General features: G+C 34.3%; 1 protein-coding gene across 1 annotated transcript; it reads right to left on the bottom strand.

Annotated features, from left to right (window-relative positions):
- Window positions 1-3391: 3391 nt before the first annotated feature.
- On the bottom strand, window positions 3392-7702 carry LOC117787142 (homeotic protein empty spiracles). Its single transcript, XM_034625584.1, has 3 exons — window positions 6572-7702; window positions 4650-4938; window positions 3392-3942 (listed from the first exon to the last, which is right to left on the bottom strand). The coding sequence occupies exons 1-3, from the start codon at window positions 7501-7503 to the stop codon at window positions 3547-3549; spliced, it is 1617 nt and encodes a 538-aa protein (XP_034481475.1). The 5' UTR covers window positions 7504-7702; the 3' UTR covers window positions 3392-3546.
- Window positions 7703-9636: the final 1934 nt, after the last annotated feature.

Below are 9636 nucleotides of genomic sequence, written 5' to 3'. Positions count from 1 at the left end.
CTATGGGTCAAACAAAGATTATAATTACATTTTGCATGAAAATATTCATACAATTTCTACAATTAAATTCTTAACTAGTTTTGGAATACAAAAATAGAAAGATTCATGATTTTTGAAAAATTAAATTAAAATCATACCCAAAAATGTATAAAATATTATAAGTAAAAAACGCATTTTGTGTTTGAAATGGATTTTTAGATATTTTTTTTTCCTTAAGCATCATCAGTTTTTATTAATTTTTAGTATTAAGAACTTTCAATAGAATTAAGAATACTCTCTACTTAGTCTTTTCTGATTTAAAATTATGTAAAAGAAAATTTTAGATTTGAAGTAATGTGAAAAAAAAATTTTTAAGATAATTTCCATTGCTAAAACCTTTAAAATCGGAGTATTACAACATAGTAAAAATTGAAAGAAATCCGAAAAAAAACAACCAAGTTATTCTATGATATTGAGATATCAACTCAATAGCTCAGTTATCTCAATTAAACTCATAAATTAAGCTTCTAAACCACTGTAAAAAAGATGACACAAGGAAAACATGAACCAAAATTTATTTATTAAATTGTCTTCTATGCTTTCCTATTTCTCTCTCAATCACCATCCCTCTCCCCTCTCAGTCACTCCCTCAGTTTTGTTGACGTAATGCGTTACGTGTTTTTTTTTTGAGTGCCGAGTGTCTAGCGGGTAACAAATGAATTTTTATTAGCCCATCAGGCGCATAATCAACACTAGAACTGCTGCATAATAATAACAACAGCAACAGCAACAACAACATATCAAACAACAACCAATAATAACAATAGCAACAACAACAACAACAATAATAATATAACGCATAGATCCAGAAAACCAAAATTCTCCGTATGCTTTATGAGCTCTGAGATACTTGAAGACTTCATACGTGATAAAGTGGACAGACTTGTTCCTTCAAACGTTCCACTTTTGACAATTAGAGACCATTCACAATCCTCGTTTAATACTCATTCGATTTTAATCCTCTACAGCTAATAGTTTTATGGGCTTTGTGCCACAGGATTCTGTAAAAGTTCAAAAATTAAAAAAAAAAAATGTTGGAAATTATTAAAAGTGTGTCAAAAAAAATTAAATTCTTAAATGAATAATAGTTTGGTTCAGAATTAAATTAGAGGCCAAGTTAAGAACAAAATGATTTTTCGCTGGAAAATCGGCTAAGATTTGACAAAGTTATGACAGTTTGAAGATTTTTATTAAGTGTCTAAGAAAAAGCTGGAAAAGTTGGAGTGACAGGAAATATGGAATAAATGGACAGTGAGGAAGAAAAATTGAGTTTTACAATTTTGATGCCAAATCAAATTAGAGGTTAAATAATGATTAAAATGACCCATTAAAATCGGTTAAGATTTGACAAAGTTATGACACTTTAAAGTTTATGAAATCGAGTCAAGTTAAAAGTACGGAAAAAGTGGACAGTGAAGAAAAACTTCAAATTTTTTAAATTAATGAAATGAAATTATCGGACATTTTCTGGGGACTTTTGCAATACAGAAATTAAAGTATTTCTGACTGAAGATATTTATTTTTGGATCTGAGTAATGCTCGTGAAAGCGAAAGAAAATGTTTATGACCTCGTGCCAAACTGAGGACTTTGCTCTAATTAACTTTGGTTACTGGACATTCAATCTATCGAGCAATCATAATACTCTACGATTTCTCCGATGTTGTCACGATTGATTAGCCATTAGCTTCGATTAGGCCACGTATCACAAATTAAACGATTCGCTCGTCGTTCGTTTAAAGATAAACCCGAAGCAGCATTTACTCGATTTTCCTTTATTTTTCAATTCTTTTGTTCTATTTAGTTTTTAATTATATATGAGCTTGATTGCGGAAATGGAGGCTCACCATGATTTTGGATTTTATTCGAGTGCCATTTGCTGTCGTTGTTATTATTATTATTATAACTGTTATTGTTGCTAATCTGAGCTACATTTTAATTAGCGAAATAATTTTTAAGTGACACTATAAATTTAGACATAATTATTGTCTCAACAATTAAATTGATTATCTGCGCGCTTTTGATTTATTTGCTATGATAAGTGCTATCAGCTAAACGGGCATCGTATAAAATTAAAAATTGTACCTGATTGTCCCCCCCTCTCTCTATATATGGTATTTATAAATACAACATTAATAGTTCTCCGGACAGCCACAGATAGCTCCAAATTCTGGCCAAGTATCTAATCTCATACTTATTTCTCGAGAGGTTAAAGAGTTATTGACAAATAATAAGTAGTTGGGCTGGTTCCGACACTGCTCGTGTATTTCTAGACCCTCTTTATGATGATCAAACTCAATTTTCCAGCCAAACTGGACAAACTTTCCAAAAACGCTTAAATAAGTACAGATTAATTTTTAATACATATCTTTGAAAATAAATTTCAGTTGATTAAAATTTGTATCCAGAAAAACTATAGAAATTCCTGCAAAGCTTAGAAAACAAATAAATTTTAAATGAAAATCAATTTCTTAAATTAAAGCTTAAAGTTAAAGGATCAGAAAATCTGTCGCTATAGATTTTCCTGAAATATTGAAGATATTAGATGCTTTTTTTCCGTATCCGCCTTCTTATTTTATCGTACTTCAATAAAGTTGACAAGGAAACATTTTTTTTTGTAGCACATTTTAATTGTCATTTTGAATTTCAAAATAAATGTAATAAAATTTACTAACGTGACATTTTGTTAAACATTACATAATTACAAATATTTACACAATTATATAAGAAAGGTTCGTTACCATTTTACAAACTAAACTAAACTAAACTAATTTCAATTATTGTAATTTGCATTATATTTAACGTAATTCAAATGAATGTTTATGTTTTTGTTTTTATCTTTTCTTTTTTTTTTTGGTGAATGTATGTACATTGGGAAAATACTTTAATTTAGCAGTGTTTAATTTATATTTCTTTCTTGTTTACATATATCACACAGTGCGTTTGCTGTTGTTGTTGTGGTTGTTTTTGTCAATTCCCACATTGATTTTATAATAAAACCAACAACATAAAACCAAAACAACAACAGCAACCAACAAAAATTTCAACTAATTGCGAAGCTAATTTTGCGCAATCTCATGAAATGATTTCAATTGGGAATTGGGAATAGGACAGAGGGGAGAGGAGAAGGGTATGGATGTGGGTGGCTCGCATACAGGGTGTCACACCAGGTGGACGGTTGTTTGACGTACACTCAAAAATTAATCTTACTTTCAAATCAACACAACAAAAAAATTGCCATGAATTTTGAAAAAATGTTTGAAATATTTTTAAAATATTTTTCATAAATTAAACACAAGTTTTCTAAAATTCAAACAAAAAATTTGTAGTTTTAGGACAAAAACAAATAGTTTTTGGCAATATTATCTAGATTTCTCTCAGTATTAGATGTTTTTGGCGAACTAAAGGGCAATTTAAATATGACGTCGATTTTTTTAAATGTAGTAAGAAAATTTTATGAGTGTAGCATGACTAGAACTGCTTCAAATGTTGTCGCTCTTTGGGCCAAACTAACTGGCGGAACTGGCACTGGAGGTGCTCTGTTGTTGTTGTTGTTGGTTCTGTTGGGCCTTGGCCCGTTCCTTGGCCTCCTGTTGAGCCTTCTTGGAACGCTTCCATTTCATGCGTCGATTCTGAAACCAGATCTTCACCTGCGTCTCGGAGAGCATTAACCCACTGGCGACCTCAAAGCGTTTGGGTCGCGATAAATATTTGTTCTGTTTGAACTGCTTTTCCAGCTCGAGCAGCTGCTGAGAGGTGAAGGCGGTGCGCGGTCTTCGCGTCTTGCCAAGAATCGCATGATGCGGATAAGCGGCCAATTCGGGGATGCGATGATGCAACATTCCGGCACGTGCCAGGAACTCAAACTGCAGCTGCGAGGGCATAAAATGTTGACCCATTGGAATCTGTAAATATAGAAGGAGAAGCAAGATTAGATTTAATATGCACTCAGCAGGAAGTGTACAGAATATACACCAAAAAAATCCCAAAAATTTGTACAGATTCTCGGTTGTTTTTATTTTTTTTAATGAATTTTTTTTTCGTATTCTTAGAAATAAAAAGAGCTCTTAAATGGCTTTAATCTCTGTGCCCACAAATAGATTATGTTTAGGATTTTATTAAGATGAAGGCCCAGCCCAGCATTTTTATTGTAGGAATTTTTTTTTTGTCAGAAAAAATTTATAATTTTAAATCCACTTTTTACTAATTTTCTAAATGAAAAGATCAATTAAAAAGTTCTAATTTCTAGGACCTTAAACAGATTATTAAGCACAAACAAATTTTTGTGCAGTTTAAAAAAATCCTAATTAAACAAATTTTTATTGGGGTAATTTTTTTTGTAAAATTAAGAAAAATATGTCTGTTAAAGATACAGGTTTAAAACCAATTTCTTTATAATAGTTAGAAAACACTGGAAGCCCAAATTATTCCAAAGCTCTCAGAAATTCAATTTCTTATTAGAGTATTTTTTTTTTTTCAAATGAAAGAAAGATATTTCTGATAATAAAACATTTTGAGAGCTGTGAAAGCGCTTTTAAAACAAAATGGGGAAAATACTTTTCTGTGTAAATGTAGAGCTTGAGAATTTGTCTTTTCTCCATGTGATGCTTACCGGAATGGGTTTGCCTGAGGGATCCAGGGGCCTGTGGAAAGCGGAGCCACCTTGCGCCAGCAGCTGATAGGGATGTCCGCCAGCGTAGAGTGGAAAATCCTGTGGCCTGATGGGACTATGAGGTGGCACCGGTTTCTTGAACTCATCATGCAAGTCGGACATTCGCATGCCCAGATGATGCTGTGGATGATGCGGATGATGATGATGATGGGCGGGCAAAGGCTGCTGATCCTCACAGCCGGGACTGATGGGCGGACTGGAGCGATGTGACGAGCTGGGAGATTCAGATCTGCAAAGGCAAAGAATTAAACAAACAATTAGGCACCCTGTATTAACCACAAAATTATCTAAGCTCTAGCATAAACAAAGCCAATTAAAATTACGCGCGAAATATTCGAAAACAATTAAAAGCCGTCGCCGGCCAACAAAACTAATTTGTTTGCTTTTTCCCCCCACGCACAGTTGAATTGCCCGCCTTACGGTGCGTATACGTAATCGAAAGCATTTGTTAAGAGCAACGTGACCGGATTCGGTTACTCGGTGCTACTCCATTAAGCTTTTCGGCCATGTTGTCGAGTGCTAACAAAGCTGATTTAAAGCCCAACGGCCAATTGTAGTTAACAACATTATTTGTATTGCCGCTTGCGTTTTTTATGTTTGGTTTTTTTGTTAATGGCATTTTATTGGATTTGCCAGGTTAGAATTTTCTGAGAATAGTCAAGTGTGGGCCATAGAAAAATAATTGGCAACTACTATTTCTATACTACTATTAAAAAAATCAATGAATCATTTTGAATTCGTTTACATGTATTTGGGAAAAAAATGTATAAGTAAATGTTCACCATGACCCTAGTTAATTTCATTCACTTAATACTAGTTCTTTACTACTATTTATGTAAGAATAAATGCTACTATTTTAATAATGATTGCTACATTTTTAATGATATCCGATATATTAAATCCCATTGCAAATTTATTTTATATATTAAAAAGTAAATTTACTCTTAGTTTAAATAAATATCCATCAACTTGAGTCTGAATGTCTACTACTTAAATTACATGTACAACTAACTATTTAATGTGTATAACTAATGTATTAAATTACACCAAATTCTATTTAATATGTTGATAATTAAATCAGGGTAACATCTACAATTTTCTTGTTACGGATTTTTGAGATATTAACATAAAATTAAGTAACTAATTTAATGACATATTTTAAAGCTTACTGATGTATTAAATCACATTATATAAAAAAAATCGATGGAAACTCTGCGGGATCGTAGAATTTTTTAATAATAATTGCTATTAAATATTTAAGTTTAAAAAATTGCATCTATTAAGGCACATTTCAAACGAATGCTTAAACTTGTAAAATAAGTTATTGAATTGTTATTGCATTGGTAAAGAAATTATTAGAAAAGTCCTCATTTCCGCTTAACCAAAAAGGTAAAGAAATAAATACTAAAGAAAAATAAGTTTGAAGTTTTAATGTTATTATATTATATTCGAATAATTCGAAAATAAGCGAAAAGCTCCCAAAAATGTATGGAGAATAGAATTTTAATCTAGTCGATAGACAATTTCTAATTCAACTTTATAAATGTTAGGGTATATTTTATATGAAAACATTATAAAACATATTTATCAAAGGTATCGACAATCGGTGAATGCGCTTAACAATTTAGCAGAAATAATTTTCTATAATTGACTGGCAAACAAAGGAGTTTTTTTCAATTTGCAGAATTTTCTTGAAAAGTCCAGTTTATCAAATATATTCGTATTTTAAAACTCGACAAATGCGTCTAACAATTAAGTAGTAATTGTTTTCTGATATTGACTCGTTGACAATAGAGTGTTTTCCAATTTGTAGTAGTTCCGTGAAAAGTCTAGTTTTTCGGAAATTGAAATGTGAAACGCACCTGGACATGCCGTCGGGACTGGGTGAATCGTATTCCCGTGAGTCGCGTATCCGCTGCAGTGCCTCATGATCGCTGATTCCGGCGGCAGCAGCTGCCGCAGCGGCATTTGAGGCAGCAACAAAAGCGTGATTAAGTTCCGCCTGATCTCGGGCATAATGCAAGGCGGCCAGCCGATGATCCTCCACAATCATATCGGCAGCTCCAGAGCTGGGCTGATGTTGACTCTTGGCCAGCAGCGCATCAATGCAAAACGATTTCTTGGGCTGTGCCTGCTGTAGGGATGTGGTTGAGGGTGGTGAGCAACTGGACACGGAAATGCACACAGGCGGAGCTGGTGCAGCAGCCGGTGCATTGGCGGGCAACATGACGGCGGCGAGGGGCAGACGTGGCAGCGGATAAGCACCATTCACCAAGGCCGGATGCGGCATATGATGTGCTGGAAAGTTGCCCTCAACATAGAGGCGGGAATGCGAATGCGGATGTGGAGGCGGAGGCGGAGCAGCAGGAGCAGCAGGAGCTGCAACTGTAGACTGACAACCCATGGGAATAGGTGCCACTTGGAGTGGCATGCCAGTGTGTGGTTGTGTCACCTCTGGACTATGCGTCGTGGGTGCGTAGGCGCTGTGTGGCGACCCTGTAGTAGCCGTGGAATGTGTGGGACTTGAAGCGGCTACTGCCAGAGCTGTTCCCGTTGGACTGTGACTGCCACTTGATCTGGGTGACGAGTTGTTGCTACTCTGTTCGTAATCAGCGACAGCGGCAGGTGGTGTTGCTGCACTTGCGCGCTGAATTTGTGCCTGATTCTGTGCTGCCGTTGCACTTCCTCGCTGAATCTGTCCCTGATTCTGTGCGGCAATGTGACTGATCAGCAGCTGACTTATATGCGGCGTCTGCTGCGGCGGCGGCGGCTGTGACACTTGTGCACTGGACATGCTTTGTCTACACTTAATTAATTTAATATTCTTATAATTTGTATATATATATTCGGTAATTCACTTGCAACACTGAACGACAAAACGTACGTTTTTCTTACGCGCGTTTCAAATATTTGTTTGTTTGATTTGATTTTAACTGCGACTGCGACTGCGAACTCGACGCGACGAGCTCTAATCAACGACTGTGTTCATTGCCCGACTGTCGCTTTGTCATATACACGTAAAGTCCGCATATCGCGATGATTGGGCTGTTACCAAATGTCTCTGTCTTGTGTGTGTGTGTGAGCAGAGAGCAATTGTATTGGGGTGGCTGGGAGAGACGTGCCGTGCATGCACTTAGAGAAAAAAGTTTCGAATTAGAACTAAAAGTAATTGAGGAACTTAAAATTCAGAGTAAATATATTTCAACAATTATTAGTCATTAAAATATAAATCAAAATATTAAATATATATAAATTTATTAAATAGAATTCTGTTTCATTTGTAAGATATTACAACATTATAAATTAAAGCGACAAACTAGAAAATTTTAGCCGTCAACCAATCGATAATTTTTAATTTCGGCATTTTCCTACTTCTATCATACTCTCCTACTTTTAAAAGTTTGCGTAAATAATTATTCTTAACATAATTAATCAATCAATCAAGTATTTGCATCTTAATATAATGCAATTATATTTAACTAATCGTTTTTTCTCCGTTTTCTTTGCAATAATATTTAATTGAAATATAATTCTGTTATATTTTGAATACAAGCATTAAAAAATTATGAGTTTAATTTACATTCAATCAAAAAATTTCTTTACAATTAGATATATATTTATTGTTGTATTAGTTAAGTTAAATGTTTATTAATATTAAGTCATTATTTATATTTAAGTTTAAGAATAAGCCTATAAATAATAAATAGTAATATAGTATATCATTAAAATTACATTATTACAAATAATTATTTCTTTGCATTATAAGCATTAAATTTTAATTTTTTCAATATACAAATTTGCTTTTAATTTCTCTCAGTGCAGAGTACAGTAAGTTGATAATTGCACACCACCAGCTGAAAACTCGTTAGCACCTTTTGCGCTCACTCTCTCGCTCTCGCTCTCACTCTTACTCTCTCACTGTCTTGGCATCGCGCTCTCCCGCTCTGTCTTGTTCGGACGCTCTCTTTTGGCTGGCACGCTTTCAAGATGGAGGCGCTCAGCGCATGCCAACTCGCTCGCACCCATGGCGATTAAAGCAAGCTGGCAATAGTTGCGGGGCGTTGCCAGATGCGCTGCCAAAAACAAAAACTACAAAAAGAAAAATGTCGTGTATAGCGGGGGGGCGTGGCCATTATATTTGACACTGGTGCCTGGCAAAATTTCATATAAATTGTTGGAAAAACGAGCTATAATTGCCATCATTATGGAGTGTTGAGTCCAGACGGGTTTTCTGGCCACCTCGGACTTCATAATCAACTTGGACTCCGTCTGTCAGGTTGCCAGTCTGTCAGATTGTCAGCTTGTCAGTTTGACAGTTTGCCTGGCACATCATTAGAGCAGCAATTAAGGAGGCTGTTTGTTACACTTGGAAAATAATCGGTCTAAAAGTGTTGAAAATTTAAGAACATTTTACCTAAAAGATGGTCGAGAAAAATCTCTGTGTCGCTAGAACCAGTTGAGAATTCTAAGGAAAAGCTGATGAAATTATATATGAAATAAATCTGATTAATAAAGTGTAGGAAAATTGCGTTTTGTTTGGGTTAAAATTGACTAGCTTTTAGGCATTTATTACCTTAAACTTAATAAAATATTCTTAAATTTTGGGACTACCTTTTTGTGATATAATTAAATATGGAAAAATATGGCTAATAAACTGTAGGAAAATTTAATTTTGTAAGATAACTAAAAATTTACAACCTCAAAATTTTTGTAGTTAAAATTACATAGTTTTAAGGCATTTATAACCTAAGATTTGCTAAAATATTCTGAAATTTAGAAAAGCATTTTTCTGAGTGTAGCTAACTGTCATTTCTTTGTGAAGCCTCTGTTGAAAATCGTTTTTTTTTTGCTTTAAGCCTGAAAATCGATAATGTCCTTGCTCTGTTTCCTGAAATTTCTCTCCTGGCCTCATTGATATTCAATTGTT

The sequence above is a fragment of the Drosophila innubila genome (assembly GCF_004354385.1).
Source record: "Drosophila innubila isolate TH190305 chromosome 3L unlocalized genomic scaffold, UK_Dinn_1.0 0_D_3L, whole genome shotgun sequence".
NCBI lineage: Eukaryota > Metazoa > Arthropoda > Insecta > Diptera > Drosophilidae > Drosophila > Drosophila innubila.
Note: the sequence above shows the minus strand (reverse complement) of the source record. Positions and strands in the feature narration are given on the sequence as shown.

Bases quoted from the DNA above. Each gene is read 5' to 3' on its own strand.
- LOC117787142 (XM_034625584.1), bottom strand. From the start codon at position 7,503: ATGTCCAGTGCACAAGTGTCACAGCCGCCGCCGCCGCAGCAGACGCCG. The intron at 4,939-6,571 runs GTGCGTTTCACA...TTGCCTTTGCAG, and splicing joins AGTCCCGACGGCATGTCCAG to ATCTGAATCTCCCAGCTCGT. The intron at 3,943-4,649 runs GTAAGCATCACA...CTATATTTACAG, and splicing joins CCTCAGGCAAACCCATTCCG to ATTCCAATGGGTCAACATTT.